Source organism: Aptenodytes patagonicus, chromosome 7 (genome assembly GCF_965638725.1).
Source record: "Aptenodytes patagonicus chromosome 7, bAptPat1.pri.cur, whole genome shotgun sequence".
NCBI lineage: Eukaryota > Metazoa > Chordata > Aves > Sphenisciformes > Spheniscidae > Aptenodytes > Aptenodytes patagonicus.
In genome coordinates this window covers 307,828-327,909 of record NC_134955.1, presented here as the reverse complement: position 1 = coordinate 327,909, position 20,082 = coordinate 307,828, and the positions used below count along the sequence as shown (strand labels likewise).

At 48.6% G+C, this 20,082-nt stretch overlaps 2 protein-coding genes across 7 annotated transcripts; one reads left to right on the top strand and one right to left on the bottom strand.

Annotated features, from left to right (window-relative positions):
- Positions 1-1,852: 1,852 nt before the first annotated feature.
- On the bottom strand, positions 1,853-11,489 carry PSMD13 (proteasome 26S subunit, non-ATPase 13). The gene is made up of 13 exons (XM_076343597.1): positions 11,318-11,489; positions 10,659-10,737; positions 9,720-9,754; positions 9,586-9,641; positions 9,162-9,205; positions 8,812-8,898; positions 7,787-7,958; positions 7,213-7,292; positions 7,003-7,128; positions 6,233-6,295; positions 5,212-5,292; positions 3,426-3,542; positions 1,853-2,683 (listed from the first exon to the last, which is right to left on the bottom strand). The coding sequence occupies exons 1-13, from the start codon at positions 11,410-11,412 to the stop codon at positions 2,588-2,590; spliced, it is 1,131 nt and encodes a 376-aa protein (XP_076199712.1). The 5' UTR covers positions 11,413-11,489; the 3' UTR covers positions 1,853-2,587.
- Positions 11,490-11,789: 300 nt separating this feature from the next.
- Positions 11,790-18,430, top strand: SIRT3 (sirtuin 3). 6 transcript variants are annotated; one of them, XM_076343590.1, is made up of 9 exons: positions 11,796-11,844; positions 12,225-12,348; positions 12,713-12,855; positions 13,387-13,584; positions 14,217-14,449; positions 14,611-14,711; positions 14,923-15,084; positions 15,509-15,718; positions 17,492-17,588. In XM_076343590.1, exons 2-9 carry the CDS (start codon positions 12,226-12,228, stop codon positions 17,510-17,512), a joined length of 1,191 nt encoding a protein of 396 aa, XP_076199705.1. In that variant the 5' UTR covers positions 11,796-11,844; position 12,225; the 3' UTR covers positions 17,513-17,588. The 6 variants fall into 6 exon arrangements, with proteins under 6 accessions (XP_076199707.1, XP_076199705.1, XP_076199706.1 ...); XM_076343591.1 differs by lacking the exon at positions 14,923-15,084 and adding an exon at positions 14,793-14,876; XM_076343592.1 differs by lacking the exon at positions 12,713-12,855 and having other exon boundaries at positions 11,790-11,844.
- The last annotated feature ends 1,652 nt before the right edge of the window (positions 18,431-20,082 follow it).

Sequence of the window (20,082 nt, the reverse complement as noted above, 5' to 3'; positions counted from 1 at the left end):
GCATATTTCCCACTGGAGCTTTTACCTTGTACAGTTGCAGTGAAGCACAGGGCAGATGCCAAGGAACCACTCACAGCACTAGCAAGGAAGCAAAATCAAGTTAAATTCCTAGCAAGAAAATACTCAAAGGCTGTAAGTGACATTTAAAATGGTCTGCGGTCTGGGTGCTGCACATCTGACTTTTCTTCCTGCATGAAGAACCTCTCCACCCCCCAAACACACACGAAATTTCCTAATTTGCATTATGGAAGCAGACAGCCAGCACTTGCTCCCACACAGGAAGGTTTGGGTAGCAAATAATACGTCCAGATATCTTGGAAAAACCTCTGGAACAACTGTCATAATTCACTTAGACTGCAGATCTTCAGTGACCTGCTGAAAAATTTACATACAAGTGATCACTCCCCACAGTACAAGAGGGTTGCCAAAATACTCTCAGGAGAAGACTTTAGTGCCGTTTCAACAGTTAACGCTTCAGGTTTTTTTGATACTCATCTAAAGCGATAGCAGCCCTACGATGCATTAGCTTTGCCGCACGGTCGGCATTTCATTTACTCCTAACTTGCGGTGACATGACACTACTAAGGAGATTGTACTTTTTTAAGCCTTTTTCCTGTCCTTAGCTATAAAACAAAGGAAACATTTTCCTGATCAGAACGCTTGTCTCCCCCACATGCTCTTCTGAAGGCAGTAAAAGCGACATCAGGAATGAGCTTTGAAAGACAAGATGAAGCAAGAACTAGGGAAAGTCAAATTGCACAACACAGGAGGAGAAAACAATGTGGTTCAATGCACACTCCAACGGCTGAACAAACAAGGGCAGCGCAAAATGATAAAACTGATGGACTGGACATGAAGAGGCAGGCATTCAGAACTGAACAACTCCAAACCAGGAAGAAATTTAGGCCAGAACTGATTGGAGAGGCAGAAGGGTGGAGGGTGACCAGGGTCTGGGTATAGGGTCTGACAATTTGATTTGATTTTTGTTGTTGTTCTTAAAAAGCTTAAGTCTCCCTTGCCTGAAGCATCTTTGCACCCGCAGAGCAGTCTAGCATCAGCCACCTGCTTTCATTTTTTCCCCGTGGCTGGCATTAAACCCTGAGAGTCAAGACAGCAAACTAGAAAAAGCACGCAAAGTATAAAAATTCCAGTAGTACAGTTTGTTAGAGTGACACCAGAGAATCAAACTGATAACTAGAGCTCTCGAATCACAGCAGTAATCAAACTGGCGCTGCGAAGCAAGAACTGACCGGGGATACATTGGCAGCAGCATTTAAAAATCCACTTAAATCCCAAGGAATTTAGCCAGGTATGTGAATATGACTCCGTTCAATTTAAAGTTACTGTTATAAACCTTAGTGTAGTTTGCTATTACCGCCTTATAATTAGGAGTATTATGCATCCAAATGGATACTTGGAGGCAGCCTCCAGTTCAGATCTGCATTTGTTTCAAATTCTCAAAGCGCGCAATCATCTTCCATCCCCATAAAGACATCGCAGCAGCAGTAGAGCACAACAATTACATTACAGAAAGCTTTTAAAGTAGCAGTTGTTAAGAGGCAAAAGCAGAACAAAAGCTTGTTGTCTCGGCCCTTATTTAGGCCTTTTCAGTCAGTAATGCTTCCTCAACTTGAGAAAAGGCATCAGGACTACAGCTTCCCACAAAAGAAAAGAACTTGACAATAAAGTACATAAAGTAAATTACACACTAATCTCACTGGTGATTAACAGACTGTTTAAATCCGTCTTGTTCTTGGACAAGGGGTTTTTGTAACATGAGACTTAAAAGAAAGCATATTTCTAAACAGATCAGAGGCTCAACTGCAAGTTATGAAGACGACCGACGCAGAACTACAGAAAAGGGAAGGCAGAGAAGTTTATTCCAGCAATACTGCTGCACCTCACTTTAGCACAAAGTGTTTGCAAAAGCCAACCACCCCCAAAAGTATACAAAACCACATCCACTAAACAGTAATCCTGGAAAACACCCTTTGATGGAGTAAACGCTTCCTCTACTGCAGATGAGGAGGAGGGGTTGTGCAGAAAGGGGGCAAAAGGAGAAAGATGATTTCAGTAATGCTGCCTTTTGGCTGCTGCAGGGGCAGGGGGAGAGACAGGTTACCGGGGAAGGTCATGCCCTCCTAAGGCCGATACCACTAAGTAATACCACGTATTGGTCAGGCACCTCTCTAGCATGTTTTCATAAAGGAGCTTCTGCTAGCCCCTTTACCCGGCAAATAGCTTCCGCTCCCATAACATGCAACCAGCATCGCATCCTCTCACAACAGTTTGATAACAAGACTGATAAATCAACCACTGCGGAGCCTTTGTTCTCCTTTTACGAGAGCAGGATGGGAGCTCTCATGGTCAGTGCCACTAATGTTAGCGCATAGGGAAATCTTGACTCCAAGCACCAAAGGGTTACACAGCAAAAGGCCACTTACTCCTCCGAACAAGCGTCAAAAAGCTGCTCTCCCCTCTGCCCACCCACCCCCCTTCAATATAATTCAGTACAGAGTCAGTGGTCTGAGTGCTGCTAGCGCCAGCAGCAGTAGAAATTACTCTCCCAGGGGTAGTGCAAGGTCCTCTATGTTAGGATGTCATGAGCTTGGTGCTCCACCAACATCTCCATGCTCCTCACGTCTGTGCACCAGAACTCCAGGCGGTCTTTCATTCCTTTGATCTGCAAGGCAAGCCCACAATAACTTTAATGCCTCAACTACTGGAAATACCGATATTCACCTTAAGGACAAACACTTGGGATCCCAAACAACTACTCAAAACCCCATACATCTAGAAAGATGCTACTTAACATCTTTTACCATCAAAATGGTCATGTTTAAAGTTAAATCGAAATGCACAAAAGGAATTGTTTGCAGCTAGTATTTCATGTACTGAATTTTTTTTTAAAGGTAAAAGGCACCCTTTACAGTCTCCTAAAATGTTACAAGGATGAACTTGAAGGTGCTGAGCTTCTCATCTTTATCACCCTGAACTTCTCTCTTCCCAAGACAAGTGTGCCACCTACAACCCAGAAACTCCAAGATTTTGTTTCATGCATTTAGGCTTGAAGCAGCCACACAGATGTCTGCATCATTCTGGAAAACACAGTCATAGCATTTGTGTTTTATGGTGGTTTGCGTGGCTTTCAGAAGAGAAGTGTCACTAATATCCTGTTCTATCTCCTGACAGGTTTCTAACTACTTACTGCAAAACACAGCTACAAAACGCTCCATATACCCAAGGTAAAAGCTAAAGGTGGTAATGTAAAAAAGAATGAGGAAAAGCTGATATACTTCCTCGTTTTCCAAGTATCTTAAGAAGCACTAAGGAGACGTTCTCAGTGACCCTTCACAGTTAATTTCCAGGTCACTTCACACACCAAAACAAGTTAGTGCTGCCTTAATATTCAAGCTGGTCGTTACCTGTTGTAAATCCAACACGCGTGGTTGTACCCATGTCATGTGCACCTTCTTATCGACTTCATCGATACTGCCCTTTACCAAGCCTACCGAGAGAGCCTTCATCACCAGCAGTTCCACCTAAAAATAAATAGTAATTCAAGGAAACAACTGAGAATCACCCAGTTTCCCCTGAGATGAATAAAACCTTTAAATGGCACTAGCTTTTGGAAGACTGTTTACTACACACAACAAAATCAAGAGCAGCTGCAGCCTCTCTCACACCCATCTTTTAGGTTATAAAACTGCCTTGAGACTAGACATCTAAATATACAGGAGAGATTTCTTTTCCCTAAGAATGGATTTATTTTCTTTTCTTTTCTCCGAAATCCCCGGAAGAACAAGGTAATTGGAAAAAGTCAACATGGATTTACCATGGGTAAGAAGTGCTTGACCAATATGATTGCCTTTTTAAATTAAATAACTTGCTCAGCGGTCGAAGAGAGCGCCATAGGTGCCCTGTACCTTTCTTTTAGCAAAGTGCTCAACAAGACCTTCTACCACATCCTTGTTGACAAGGCAATCTACAGCACAGACAGAACCACCACAAGGTGAGTGGAAAATGTGCTAAACCACCAAGCTCAAACATCAGAGGCTTGAACAGGCAGCTGGTTATGAGTAGTGTTCCTTAGGGGTTGACACTGGGTCTGATACTAGTTAACTATCTTTAAGCTAGCCAGATGACAATTTCACAATGACACCAAACTGGTAGGGAGAGGTAGGTGTGCTGGAAATAAGAGCTACCATGAAGAGAGACCTCAATAGATTGGGCTAACGTGAATCGCATGAAGTACAGTGAAGATAAGCATGGAGTCCTGCACCTGAGACCGAATGACCACAAGCAACAGGACAGGCAGACGTCTGACTGGCTGCGGTGATACTATATACTCTGAATATACTCAGCAGAGTATCCTCTGATGGAAAGGAGCAGAGTCTGGGGGGGACAGCAAACTGTGCAAGAGCCAGGGGCGTGCCCCTGTAGCAACAAAGGGGAACTGTCCCCTGGTCTGCATCAGTAGGAACGCAGCCAGCAGATCAAGGGATGTGATCATTCCACTCAGCACCTGTTGGAGCATACCTGCAATACCGTGTCCAGTTTTGCATGCCCCCCCTTTCAGTTTAAGGGGGGCACTGCAAAACTGGAGAGAGTCTAGCAAAGGGCCACCAAGATTAGGAGGCTGAGAACTTGACATTATGAAGAAATTTTATTTGTTCAGCCTAGATAAGAGGCAGCCTGGGGATACCTCATCACAGTCTTCCAGTGCCTAAAAGGCAGTAACACAGAAGGTAAGAGGTACTGTTTTCACAAGGATGCAAGGTGAAAGGACAAGAGACCACAGGCAGGATTTACTTCAGCGAGGATTCCATCTGGATAACAGAAGAAAATTCTTCACCATGAGAAAAATTAAACATCAGTGACATTTCCCCTCGCTGGAAATACTCAAGACAGCTTGGCAGGGCCCTGCATAATCTAATCCAAAGGCCTGCTTTCAAGAGCACGTGGGAACGGATTACCTAGAGCTCTCTTCCAACTTAAGACTATGACTAAGAATCTTCAAAAATTTATTTGCCAAGAAACAGGAGCATCAAGCAGTTAATTCCTTCTTAACAAAGAAAAAAGTTCTCCAAATGCACAAGAACAGGGGAGAACATTTCTACTTAAGAGTTCACCTATGGGAGTATGTCTATCCAGACACTTGTAGATCTTCAGAACTTAGACATTAATAAGTTTGTCTAAACCTGAACTCACCTCATTCACAGTGACTTTGGCACTCTTAGCAATCTCTTCAAAAGTGAGCTGTCTGTGATTGGCTGGTCGGGTGAAAGTCATCTGAATTCAAGTAAACAAAACAAAAAATAAATCCCACACAGTTTTAGTTTTTTCCAACAGTGCGCACAGCTTCCCTCGTACTGCCCTGCCGAGCTCTCAATCTGCAGTAGCAACTGCATTTGAAGTATTTTGATTAAATATGAGAAAGAAAAATGCATTTACATCAGCAGAAAGGAGTAGTACCACTCCCTCCTCCACACACACCTTGCTGCTCCACACAGATTTCTAGGCAACATAATCTCCAAATAAAGCAGATCAATCTGTGTTGAAACATCTCAGTGCATACCAAATCCCTACACAGTACCTATAGGTGGTAAAACTCATTCACAGTAAAACACTAGAAGTGGAATATATATATATACACATTAACATACACAAATATTGGTATGTGGGTGTGTATAAACATACATCATGCTCCAGAGAACTCAATATTTAAGTTTTTGAAACAGATCCAGGGCCACGGAGGTTTATACACCAGTATTATTTGGTAACAACAGAGCCAAAGCCTTCAAGTGACAGGAAAAACTGTTTAAATGTTTAGGGTTACCTATCTGGGAAAGGATTTTCAGTCCTTAGTAAACAAAGATTTTAACTGTGTTTTAGAACACACTTTAAGACTTATCATTTCAGATACCATCCTCAAGATACAAAGCTTGCTCTTTTCTTCCCCACCTCCATATCCTGCCTGAAAGAGCACACCCTTGAAATTGCAAACAAGTAGTACACCACAAGGCTTTTTTTCCTAGCGGTCCTTGCCTTTTGGCACCACCTAGAGGCGAAATTTGCAGTCAACTATTTATACCCACGAGTTTCTGTAAGAGGAGTGAATGAATGCACCCAGCAGAGAACAGAATATTCAGCAGTACTACCCCCACCAAAAGGCAGCTGGAGCAGTCCCTTTCCATTTCCCACATTTAACACATCACAGTTCTCAGCTCACCTCCATAAGACATAACAGTTGAATCTTCTGCAGCAGAAGTGCTTCATTTGCAGCCAGATCTGGCTGTAAGAGGATAAAATGGAACAAGTAAGTTATTACTTCCCCCGCTCCCCCCCGGGGGAGAACAGCATGCTACACACAGGAGTAAGCCACGTGGGGACCCACTACCCTCATTTACGAGGGAGGAGGCCATTACAACCCACCCACTACCTGGTAACGGTTCCATAAAACAAGTCATAAGAACTGCACAATTAAATGCAGCGCTTCACAAGGCAGGCAACCTTTTACCAAAGGCCAGAGCCTCGCACAAGTGGACATACAAGTCGACCTGTAAATTACTGCTATATCAGTAATTTCTGGTATAGTCAGCGTAGCTAATATCCAACACAACTGTTTTCCTCAAACTTCCTAGAACACAAGGGAAAACCACTATTTTACATCGGAAGCAGTTTAATACTGGGAGTGAATGGCATTACGGAAATTAAATCAGAGATTATCTTCCTGTGCAGGACTGCATGCCGGCTTTGTTTGCTTTCCCCTTGGATCACAAGAGATTTCTCTTTACTTCTTTCAATCAACCAGACACAGAGGAAAGCCAAAAGAAAACTAATGATACATATCAAGATGAAAGAAACATTACTACTTCTATGATTAAAATTATACCAATGCACCGGAGTCAGGAATTCTTAAGGTAAAGGTCTACAGAATCTAAGTGTCCTCTGTAAATACTGAGCCTAGGCCTTAAGCAATATAGCAACTCATTCACTCACCTGCTGACCCCACGCCGACTTCAAAGCCTGAAATGTCTCTACGTTACCACTGTTGAAGGCATAAAGTGTGTCAATCAGCCACTGCCGATCAGTGTTTCTCAGGGACTCCAGAACGGGGTGCATGAGCTGCAGAAACCAGGCAGGACAGCGTTAATAAGGTAAAATGAATTCCTGATACTCAACGAGTGAAGCAATGCAGCATCAACTTACCAGCTCCCCAAAGTTATAAACACCTTCTCCCAGGAGCCCTGCCAGTCCCAGGGTAAAGGCTCTCTCCTGCTGCTCTGATACTGAAAAAAAAAAAACCCAACACCCCAACAAATAAAAACCCCAAAACAACAAAAATAGTTTGGATGAAGCAGCAGTCTAAGCCCCATCAACCCCTCCCTCACCTTCCTCTCTGTGCCTGTATTAAATCATTCTCAGCCCTCCTTCTCATCCTCTCCCAAGCCCGAAATTCAGAAGCCTGCAGTAACCACAGCAGTAGCACAAAAGAGCCACTTTTTGAATCTATATTAAAGATTTTTGGGAACTAGAACAAACTATCCCTTCTGGTGGGGACACTTCTCCCCTCCCATCGCTTCAATGCAGCTTAGGAGCAGAATCCTACTCAGCCATTCTTCTTGTGGGTTCTTCCCCTTTCTAGCTAGATCCTGGCGCAATCACGGCAGATTCAAAATAATGTTGAGAAAACCTGTTCTCCGCCAGTGCATTTACTTAGATTGAAGTGATGAAACAGAGAATGAAAACTGGGACTTTCTATGCTCGGCAAAGGAAGAGTTACCCGGCAGATCTTTAACATCAATGCATCCCAGAAACCGCAGAGCGTCCTTATAGTAAGAGGCGTGGTTCCCAATCGTCTGGTAGTACTTGCTGGAGAGATCATAGAAGCGGCTGTGAACTGAAGTCACCCCAGGGAGATTGTTCAGCATCTCCTCAACCTCCTCAATGGTCTCCTAGAGAAGGGTGAAAACCTGTTTGTTACAGGCGAAGGTACACCTCAAACACGCGTCCCCAGCCTTCTAGCTCACCACTGAAGGGTTACAGCATTCTTGTGTGGTCCAGAAGTAACACCCACTCAGTAGAAAGCAGATGAGACCACAGTCAAAGCCACTACCACAGTATTAAAAATAAAGCAATGGCATTCTTCCTTTATGTAGTAGTTAGGTTAAAACAAAAACCCCAAACCCCAGAAAAACAATCCTGCAGTTATACTTACATACATATATATATACACACTTATACCCAAACCCATCAAACTTTGTGCTTGCTCTAAGAGACAAAGCTGCACTGCATGAGAAAAAACTCATCTCAGCTTTAAGAGATGGTTCTCAAAAAAGCCAAGAGATGAAATAAACAACACGCTTAGCACAGGAAACGATACACTAATTCAGTCATCGTTAGCAGCTCGCCAACAAGCGGCATATATACTGCTGAATTCATGAGACCCTCTAAGCTGCGAACTGGAATATATCAAGATATTTTTTCCCTCTCTTCCGAGCTGTGCACACCGACAGTTGCAGTGATCAGCTGCAGGCCACCCATAAGCAACAGCACCTCAAAGGCTACATGCATCAGAATCTTACTGAAACTTCAGAGATTTGGCCGTAAGTACCATACACGCATTTTTACGGCCTACAAGATGTAAAGCAGAACCACAGGTCTTCCTGGAAATCCCAGGAGCTGCAAATTTATCATCTTCTCATTCAAAACTGAGGCACAGACATGCCCATGCTGTAGTAACTGCTGAAGTGTGTCACAGTGCTCCAAAATATCCGAACGCTTGAACTACTCAAGTCATCACCTCACCTTGGTGACCTGCAGGTCTCCAATGTTCAGCTTGAGCGCCCCAATGGCTGTTTTACACAAAATGACAGCTTCATCACTGCTTTTTACCTGCAGTTACACAAAGATACACGTTCAGAGAGTGTTACCCTTGCAGCCAGGTAGGCTCTTGAAACCTAGACTGTGCTGGCTGCATTTCATTTGTTAATATGTTCCTGCATTAAAATACAGAGCTGTTCACCAAGAAAAAGAGTAGGTATTGTCTAGCATAGGTTTCAACATACACATATCTGCCTCTTCAGCTATACCATATATGCTCATATGCAAAACGATTCCTATAGGTGGACTACCAGAAAAAGCAATTTCAAAAATACCTTTTCTCGAGTCTTTTCCAGAAAAGTAAGGGCCACATTGGGATCTGAAGTAAAGGGAAAAAAAAAAAATAGGCAGCAATATCAGGAATTCCCGTGGAACTAAATCTCAATCTAGAAATAAATCCTTTTACAGGATTCATGAAGACTGGAGTATATTTGTTCTATAGCGTACCGCTCAACCTTCAAAAGGTGCTACTATCGTAGGCCGGGCTTTCTGCCCATCAGCCGTTTCTCTAGCGAAGCAGCAGACCTGCTACTCTATGTAGCGGTAATTATTTAAGCTCTTTGAGTTAGCGCTTTCCCTTTTCAATATACCAGAAAGACAATAGCTTAACATTGAAGATTTAGCTGTTACTATTAACTAGTCAAATTTCATAGGCATCAGTTGCTAAAAATACCGTAAGTAACAGGTAAGGACACTTACCTGTCATCTGCCTGACTACATGAAGAATGATCTCTACCAGGGACAAGGGGTTCACCCTAGAGCAAAAAACTCGTCGTCAGAACAGCCTTAGTCAACGGTAGGTTACCTAAAAACCTCCAGGCAAAGAAACTCACCTGTGTTCAAACTCACTGATGAAGTTCTCATACAGCTGTAGGCAGAGATATCGACAGTCAGGGCAAAAGGATATTTCGTTTCAGCTACGACACTCGCTTTTCACTGTATCCCAACTCATTTTTCCAACAAATTAGTGGGCATCCAACTACACCGTACAGAATCCAGGAGCCAAAAATTGCTCATTTTAGATAATTCTATCTCTGCAGTCTCCTTCCAACTGCAAGGAGTGATTCAAGAAACTCACGAGCTAGTAGATACTACAACACAACGCCTCCCTGCTATGGGCTGGCCTGGTGCATGTCTTCAGTTATCACTGTACAATAAGCACCGGCCTAAAGCTTTCAAATTTCTCTTTGCACGCACTCGGAAAAGAGACTGTCTCTAGAAACCCACAGCTCTTTATCATGGAAGTAACTATCTCCTGGGGAACAGAATTTTAACCTAAAAACACAAAGGAGAGCAAAAATACATGATTACTTGTGGCATAGAGAGAACATGTGACTCTGGGCCGAGTATGCTGTTATCTTCATAAATGGAAGAAGTTCCCGGACAGCGGGTGAAATAACCTACAGAATACTTTGAAGCATTTGTGAACACCTGACAATCCATCCTACACTTGCAGCTGCAAACCCCTTGTTACAAAAGGAAAAGGCTCCCCCTGCATGCCCGCCCCCCCCCCCAAATCTTAAGTGAATGAAATTAAAGAATCCTTTTGAAGCTTCTAAAATTGACACATTTAACTTTAGCAGAATTTTCACACACCTACCAAATCCTGCACACTCATACCTAATGCATAAACCCCAGAAAGCTGAATTCACCTAGTTTAATAGTTCTCCAGAGATAAGTCACAGGCTGCTTATTTTTCACTAGTACAAGAACACCATCACTCGCCTTCACTACGGAAAGATAAAACACTTGGGAACAATCAAGCACGTCACCTTGATGAGTCCATCTCCTTGGGCAAAGCAAGGGTCCTGAACAAAGTCCAAAACTTGCAGAGTCAGCTGGTGCCAGAGTCTTAAGAAACAAGAAGGCCACTCAGTGAGTTCACACTTTATACCAGCTCCTCAACTCCTGCCATATCCTACATTTCACACTCGAAATCTGTTGAAGCCGCCTGTCCCTGCGGCTGCTGTGACTAATGACAGAGACAAAAACCGGTGGCAGAGACACCCCCCCCCTCCCCGAGCACTAACATAAAGCAGCCCCAAGGAGAGCAACACGGAAATCAGCTCCCCGGCTTTCCACAGCTACGTACGCGCTGGTTAAGCGATTACCAGGTGACAAGAGGGACGCGGGGAGCGGTCCATTCCCGCCCCGGGAGAGCTCTTCAGCCCGGCACTTCGTACCGTGAGCCAGCGCCCCGGGGAGAGGGGCCGCGGAGCCCCGCGCTCTGCGGGACAGGCCGGGACAGCACACGGCCGGCCCCGCGGTGCGCCCGGAGGGGCACAGCCCCACAAAAGCAACGCCCCAGAACACCCGGGAGAGGCGGCCGGGAGCCGGGCGGGCCCTGCCGAGGGCAGCGGCCGCCCCCCCCACCCACCCCGCGCCGGGGCAGGCGTTCCCACAGCAGCGCTCCCCCCCGCCCCCAACTCACTTCTTGTTGTAGAGCTCCTCCAGACGGTGCCACACGGCGGCCTGCCCCGGCCCCGAGCTCTGGCTCTGCTGCAGGAAGCCCGGCACGTCCTTCATGGCGGCGGCCGGAGGGAAGGAGGCAGCGAGGAGACAAGCGACGCTAACGCCCGGCCACCCCCGCCCGCGCGGCCGCCGGAAATGCACACTCACTTCCGGCGCCGCGCGGGGCACGCTGGGTACCGTAAGGCCCCGCGGCGATCGCCCTCCCCGCCCCGCGGTAGCCATGGCAACGCCTTGCCCCCGGCCTTCCCCCTCCCTCAACAAACACACACCCCCAAAATCCCCGAAACGACCCAAAAAGGGGCGGGGGGTGGGGGGCGAGCGAGGCCGGGTCGCTGCCAGAGAGGCGGCCGCGACGGCGGGCGCGCCTACTCGGTTCATTGCGGTAGCGCGGCGGCGGGTGCCCGGCGGGGAGCGCGGCCGCTGCCCCGGCCATGGAGCGGGGGACGCGGAGCGGCGCGGCGGCGGTCGGCGGGCTCCTGGCGGCGGGTGAGGCCCGGCGGGCGGTCAGGTGTGGGGAAGGGCCCTGAGGGGCGGGGGCGGGCCGTGAGGGGGGCTGAGGGGCGGGAGGGGGCCGTGAGGGGGACTGAGGGGCGGGAGGGGGCCGTGAGGGGGGGCTGAGGGGCGGGAGGGGGCCGAGGAGCGGGAGGGGGCCGTGAGGGGGGCTGAGGGGCGGGAGGGGGCCGTGAGGGGGGGCTGAGGGGCGGGAGGGTGCTGAGGGGCGGGAGGGGGCCGAGGAGCGGGAGGGGGCCGTGAGGGGGGCTGAGGGGCGGGAGCGTGCCCCGAGGGGAGACACCACCGTCGCCCGCGCGTTGCTGCCCTCCGGTGCTCCCTCAACACCCGTTCACCGGCCCTGTGCTTTCTTGCAGCATGGAGGAGCCTGTGGGAGCGCGGCCCCAGGGATGGCAGCAGCAGCAGTGGCCCGGGCAGCCTGGCCCGGCTCTCCCTTTGCTCTGGGGACAGCAAAGGGGCAGCTGGCTCGCGAGCACGGAGGTAGGGCTGTCTGGCTTCGCGCGCCCCTCGCCTCACAGCCGGTGCTGGTGCCTGATGCCCGCCAGGCCTCTGCACCGGGATGCCGAGGGGAAGGAACCGGTACTGTTACAATGAAAGCGTGGGATAGAGGACATCACCTCTCCTGTCTAAATAGGCAGATGGGTCCCCATCTCTGTCAGCCAGAGCTGGCCCGGGAGCTCAAAGAGTGGAGAGGTTTACCAGAGAAATATTGGTGTTTGCCAGATTGTGAATTTAGCTCCCCGGGAACCTGGTCTGACAAGGCAGAGCCATGTCCTTGTGAAGACAGCGTCAACCACACTGAGGCCACAGTCGACACTTGCAGCTCGGTAATTGCCGTTCGCAGATTGCCAAGATCCAGCAGCTCCCTTGGCTCTTCGCATTCCCACGCCTTCTCTGGACTGCTCGTAATGTCCTGCACCAGCAAGCACTAATTGTCTGGGGAGAAGCTGTTCCTTCAGATGGTAGTGACTGCTCTCTGCCCCATCTGTACGTAGTGCTGACCTGTGATTCCTTTAGGCATTTGCTGTTTACACGTGGAGCTCTCGCAAGGCAGAGCCCTTGGGGGAAATAGAGAAATGAAAACGTCCGTGGTAACCTGGGCAGCATCATCCCAGGGTCACTGCATCACCCTGTTAGAAACTTCTTGAAACTCAGGACATAGAAAAGAGTCTTCCTTATCCCAAGAGCAGTGTAAATCAACTATGAGACCCGTGAGTCCCAGTGCTACCGTTCCCACAGCCCTATGTCCACCCCCTGTCCAAAAAAAACCCCTCTCATAGGGGTACCAGTGATTTGGTATTTTTAGATCTGCATAAAAAGTGCAATGGAAGGTATCTACTCCTGGGATATGGATTAGACTAATGGTTAAGCTTTCTCCTCGTTAAGTACTAGCACACAGTCCTGCCGATTGAAGAGCTTTCTGCAAAATTCTTGGGGTGGCTTTCTCCCCCCGAGCAGTTTTCAGCTGAAGTCGCTGTCAGTACACTACCTGCTGTGCTTTCTCTCTGTTCCGAGCAGGGTCCGAGGGACCAGGCCCTTCTCTTTGTCTGCTGCTGCCAGAGCCATCTTAGGAATGGGCAGATGGGGAGATGATGGTGGGAAGCAGAAGCTCACCCTGCAGGATGTGGCAGAGCTAATTCGGAAGAAGGAGTGTCGCCGAGTGGTGGTGATGGCTGGCGCTGGGATTAGCACCCCCAGCGGCATCCCAGATTTTAGGTAATGCCTCCATTGTTTCATTTGTCCTTTTTCAGTGCTGGGAGGGCCAAGATCTTCAGCTTAGATAATGCTGGTGCCTGCTACTCCTCTCACCCCTCCATTTTGTTTATCTGTGCCAGGCTAGACTAGGCACAGGAGTTTCCGTGCCTGCTGATCCTCCTTCTCCAGCCAAAGGCAGGCTGGCATCACCAGTCGGACTTTGGGCCGTTCCTTGGCCCAGGTCTTCAGGATGGTTAAGTCATGCCCGTTGCTTGATTCTGTGGCTGCACTCACTGCACCACCTTGGCCACCAGAGAAGGGCCGACGTGGCCGCGGCGCGGGCTTGAGACGCTCCAGCTAGAAGAGAGCATGGTCCTCAGCATACCAGCGTGGCCCTTCCCTTCCTCCAACTGCAGGCACAGCTCTGCAGCCGGGAGAAGGTGGGGTGGCAGTAGAGCAGGGATGTGAGGCAGGTTCTCCTTCTGTGCAGAGGTAGTTTCAGCTGCTCTCTTGACACACGATGGACAGCACAAAGCAGCCAGAGGGAACCCAAGGATCTGGCTGGCTGCTCTGTCACGTCTTGGTCTGGCTCTGTCGCGGGTGGCAACTCTTCTTGCATTCTGACTACCAGCCCCGCTCTCCTCTCTTTGCAGGTCCCCGGGGAGTGGCCTCTACAGTAACCTTGAGCAGTACAACATCCCTTACCCAGAAGCCATCTTTGAACTGATGTACTTCTTTGTCAACCCTAAGCCCTTTTTCACTTTGGCCAAGGAGCTCTACCCCGGCAACTACAGACCCAACTACGCCCACTATTTCCTGAGACTCCTGCACGACAAAGGGCTCCTCCTGCGCCTCTATACCCAGAATATCGATGGGCTGGAGAGAGGTGAGTTTTCTTTTCCCCATCTCTCAGCAGCAGAGCGCCGGGAAGAGATGACGGTGAGAAGCAGAATAGGAGGCAGGACTGGGGAAATGCCCAGTGAATGTGGAGTTTCTGGTTCAGTCACCTCACGCTGAGCTGGTCCTTTCCCACGCGCTGTGTTCCAGTTGCTGGGATCCCTCCCGATAGACTGGTGGAAGCCCACGGCACCTTTGCCACTGCCACTTGTACAGTCTGTCGAAGGAAGTTCCCAGGAGAGGACTTCAGGGTGAGTGGTCACAGCTGGGCATCGACACATAAATTAATGCAAGGAGGAGAACCTGTTGCAGGCCTGTTGTTTTGCCCTCAGGGCCAAGAGGTTTTATTGGAGGGGACCAGACTTGGGCTGGATGTTGCCGCGAGGATGTGTTGTGGTTCTGACCCTGCTGTGCAGGTATGCGCTGCCCCGTAACAAGTGGTGTTGGGTGCTCTTGCTTCAGGGGGACGTCATGGCAGACAAGGTCCCTCACTGTCCTGTCTGCACTGGAGTCGTCAAGCCTGACATTGTGTTCTTTGGCGAGGAGCTACCGCAGCGCTTCTTCCTCCACGTGACAGACTTCCCCACGGCAGACCTGCTTTTCGTCATTGGAACGTCCCTAGAGGTCTGGGACTAAGGGAAACCCCTGCTCACAAGGAGAAAAAGGCACACGGAAAACAGGGCCCGAGGGGACTCTGGAGGAGAGAGGTTTAGAGGAGAAGGCGAGAAACTGGGTTATCGAGGTAAAATTTGAGGTGGCAGGGTAAGAAATAGGATGCATGCACTCTGAGAGACCCTCTGAAAACCTTGTGTGCTCCTGGTAAAGGTGGGCACCTGGAGAGCAAGAGATGAGTTTTGCAGCTACCTGAGGAAAGGCCACCGGATAACTGGTGACATCCGTAACCTGTTCAAAGCTGGGGTAGCTTAGCCCACGGTGGGAGAACTGTTAAACACAGCGGTTACAAGCTTAGCGTGCAGTGAATTCGTGCCCACAAGTGCCCCTCGGGGGTGACCGTCTCTCTCTGCTCCTTCGGGTTGCCTTCCTTCAGGTGGAGCCCTTTGCCAGCCTGGCAGGAGCTGTTCGCAGCTCCGTTCCCCGAGTCCTGATCAACCGAGATCTCGTAGGACCCTTCGCCTGGCAGCAACGCTACAATGACGTAGCCCAGCTGGGGGACGTGATCAGTGGGGTCGAGAAGCTGGTGGAGCTGCTGGACTGGAATGAAGAGATGCAAACACTAATTCAGAAGGAAAAAGCAAAGGTGGGAAGGGGCTCAGAGCCCCGTCTCCCTCCCTCAGCCTCTTTGTTCCTTGCGCTGGAGTTATTCCGGGGGGAGCAGGTTTGTGCTTGCTGGGGTTAGACTTGCACCGCAGACACCGCCATGCTTGCAGTCTGCATTCAGAGAAAAGGACCACAGAAAAGTGCAAAAAGGTTAAAAAAGAAAAAAGCAAACCTCAGTGCTATTTCACAGTGAAGGTGCCACAGAGCAGAGAGCGTGCCGTGTTGCTGAATGTTTCAGTGGTACGGAAGGGGAGGATGCAGATCCGCCAACCTCAGATGAAACAGGAAGAACACGGAAAAGGCCAGGCTTTGGGTTGAATGAGAATGCTTTAGTGCTTCTTCAGGCAGTGACCCACTCAATTACTGAAAAGCTTTCTGTTGATTTCATCTTTTTTTTTAATTTGTTCCCAAACGCAACAAAAAAGCCCTATAGATGAAGGTACAGTTTCCTGGAGCTGGAAGTGACCAACCAGAAAATCCCCTGTCACCTGTATCAAATTAATCCAGTATAATCTTTGTAAGCCAGCAGACGACTCATCTTTGCATTTAAACAACACAAAACATGGGCATTTTCTTCTTCCGGCAATGCTTCCCTCAGATGTGTGTGAGGAGACTGGAAAACTCCACTGAGCGTGCAGACGCGCAGTGGGGCACGCTCTTGGGTGCTGAAGCTGCTGTTCAGGCGTTGGTTTTTACGCTGCTTTTTCCCTGGCTGAGAGCCTGAGCCTGTGATGCTGTTAATGGCACATTAACACGAGCAATTGCTGAACTAAACCCAGGAGCCGAGCCAAGCATCACCTTAGTGGAGCTTTCCTCTTCCTGTACGGTCGCTTAATTGCTTTGGTTTCATTTCTAGTGTTTTTTCTAGTCATTGTGAGAAATAAGTAATAGTCGTAACGAAAGGGAGGCTCCAATTGCGCTATGTCTGAGACCAAACGAGGTGCTGCGGTGGCCAGACATGCGACGAACAGCAAGCGGCAGGCAGGAGTGAGGGTACTTGCTCCGCCTGACAGCATTGAATCGCTAACTAAAGACTTGACTCTTTTCCCCCGCTGATCATTTATTTCCCTGTGCCGTTCTTCTTACGTCTGTAATCTTTTGAGATCTTCAGAAGTGAGAAATTGTAGGAGAGCAAGTTCTTAATTACTTTGAGTTTAGAGCTAACGTTAAGGATTACATTACTTTAGACCTGCTGGGAAGATTTTTTCCCCACATTTGGCATCACTTTTTGAACTTTTTTTTTTTTCAATTTAAGCAGAAGTTGTAACTTGTGGGCTGGGCCAACTCTTCCGCTTGTGTAAATGGGCGCAGCTCCGTTGTCTGCAGTAGGGCTCTGCCAACTCGCCGTAGTAAGAAGCCAGTTGTATTTTTAACAGATACACTGTCCGTACATGGTTTCTTCTGACCCAAGAGAAAATTTGGCTTCAGGATTCCAATTTTAACATTCAGGTGGTTCTTACTTTCATCAGATTATGGGGTAGGAATGAATAGGAATTATTAGTCCTTCGGTCAGGTTTTTGATCTTTCACTACAAGCCATTTTGCATTTGTATGAGACCAAGCAGCCCTTGGTTTAATGCTTGCGCTGCTCTAGATCACTGATGCATAAAGCTGATGCAAATGTGGTGACGCACGAAAAAACCCCTCCTCCTTGCTCTGGGATTTTGGTGCTAGGAAGCATCGCTGGCTGAGCTAACAGGGGCTGGAAGGTTTGAAACACCCTAGCAAGCACTGTGTGGTCTTTCTATTTTTAGCTGGACGCAAAAGACAAATAGGACAGCTGGCTCCCTGCTGCTGGAGAGCGATGTTCACCTTGAAAAGGAGACGTTGTCATGCCCAGCATGGGCAGAGAAAGACATCGTGGCAGGGAGCCGTGGACGAGGCCGTCCGGCTCTGCAGCAGCAAATCCACAGAGGACTGGCACGCTGGGGAGAAGGGGATGCTCGTGGCTCGATCCAGCCAGCCTGGAAGCAGAGCAGAGAGGCCTTCACCGGCGAAGGAAGGGAGGCTGAAGGGAGCGAAGCCCAAATGCCAAGCTGCAAACTGGTTCTGCACGTGAAGGCTTTCCTACCTGAGACTTCAGAACAGTTGATGTAGCCACTGAGCACTGCTCCCTCCTTGTCTTACCTCATTTCAGCACGCACTAGGAGAGACTTTCCTCTTCCACGGCTCTGGCTGTCACCCCATCAGCACACCATTTGACGATGTCCAGCCATGACAGCTTCACCAGTAAGTGGCCGGGAGCTCGTGGGCTCGTGCCAGCGTGTCAGACGAGCTGTGCATATGCAGCTTGCTGTTTGGGTCTCCCTCTTTCTGAGCCATCCAACCTCGGAGACCCTCAGAGGGCCTGGTTTTCAAGGATCAGGAGTTGAAAAATGCCATGAAGGTCAGGCCTTAAGGCAGGACAGAATCATTTCGTCTGGAGTGAGTTTTCCAGCTCCCCCCACCGGACTGAGCATCTACCAACTCCTTTCACAGCTCCTCCTCAGATACTCTTCTCTTAGTCGCGATCTTTCAGCTGCTGCAGACTTGTAGTGTTTATTCTTCAGAGGAAATCTCTGTTAATCAGGGGACGAATGCTGTCATGGGGGGCCTGCCCCCATTCCTATTCAGGAACACCAGCTCAAGCTGCTGAAAGAGCTTTGAATCAGTCTAGTGTTAATTATTTAATAATAAAAAGAGTTCTAATTTTACTGATGTCTCCTGAGGGTTTTTCTGTAAACTTCACACCTTCCCTAGTGTTTGAACACATTCTGTCCCCACCACCACCACTCTTTTCACCTGCTTTATTTGTTTTTTTCTTCTTCTTTTTAGGCTTACACAAGTGCCTTTCCTCCCTGTAAATGCTGTCGCGGGGAGAGGCAGTATCAGTCAGAGCGCTGCAGTGATGTCCTGCTCTTTCCCAGATGTGCCCTAGCAGACGTACTTTGCGTATCACAGGCGTAGCAGAACCTCTTCCCTGCAACAGGGCATGAATTTCATCCCCCCAGCACCCAAATTTGGCTGTGAGGATTGAAGTCACACCCAGGTGGCCCTGGCTGACCCATCTGTTTATCACAGCAACTGTTCTAGAGGCAATCCCAAACAGTACCAGCTCTAAACAAGCACAACAAAATGCAAAGCATTTTATGCCACCAGGTTGTTAACGGTTAATGCTAAACCGCAGAAAGCCCAAGCAAAGGGAATAAAAGCATTTGAGCACACAGCTGTGTCTTACCAACACAACACTGGAACACTGTTACTGACCTCTATGCCGAAAAGCTCTTCCCAGGGCAAAGCTAGAGCCTCAAAACGCTGACTTACGGCTATCTGTTTATGTAATTAGAGGTGTTTGGACCTAATACTCATCTGCTGTAAGTCAGACTTAGCTCAAGGGACCCCCCAGAAGCCTGGCACATCTACTGCTAATGCTACAGGAACAGAGAGTTCGGCGCTTGGTGCCCTAGCTGCTTCCTTGAAGGAAGGTTTGAACAAGTTCCATTCAGACGAGCAGACTTGCTTATCCAAATGCACAATTCAAATACATCTGCGTGTTCCTCCTCCCAGCCGGGACCGGCCCAGCAGAGGTATCTGAATGCGCAGCCGCAGGAAAAGCAGGAGGATTGTTCTCTCACTTGGCAGAGCACCAGAAGCCTCGCGGCACATTGCTTCACACTGAAAATTGCGGTGACATGCTGCTTTTAAACCGTACCCTGTTTATAAACCTTTACTCCAGAAGCGCCCTGTGCCAAGTTCAGCCCCTGCGCCGGGGCTTTTCAAAGCAGGGCCTGTCAGTTGCAAGCCAGGGTTTTAAGCACGATAGAAAGTTAGAATACAACAGTATCAGAAGCATTGCATTAAAAATACACCCCCCGTTCTTCCTTCTGCATGGAAAGCTTCGGAGAGCTTTAAAGCTGGGAAGAGATCAGAGGTCTGCATGTTCACACAGAAGGTCTGTGGTGGGCTTTTTTGTTAGTTAGTTAAAAAAAAAAGAGGAGAGAGATGCAGTTGGCCTAAAAACTCCAGCTACGATACGCTGAAGCTATTCTCATGACAGAAGCCTACCTGCGAACCTTAGTGGGTCAGTTTTACATAAATATCGTATAGCCCTGGGAGAGCCTGGAACTTTAATCACGACTACTAAAAAAATTCTTAATCACTGAAGAACTAAACTAAGTGAAGCACACCTTCAGCTTTTCACATCATAGAGACCGTCTCCAGAAAACAAGCACCAACTCCTAAAAATACACAGGCAGGAACACTTGCAAACCCTCTGCTCACCCCCGCTGTGCATCTGCAGCCTCCCCGGACCCAGATTTCCCGGGTGTCCGATACGGTGCCCCGTTGCGAAGCCTGGCCAGCCTGC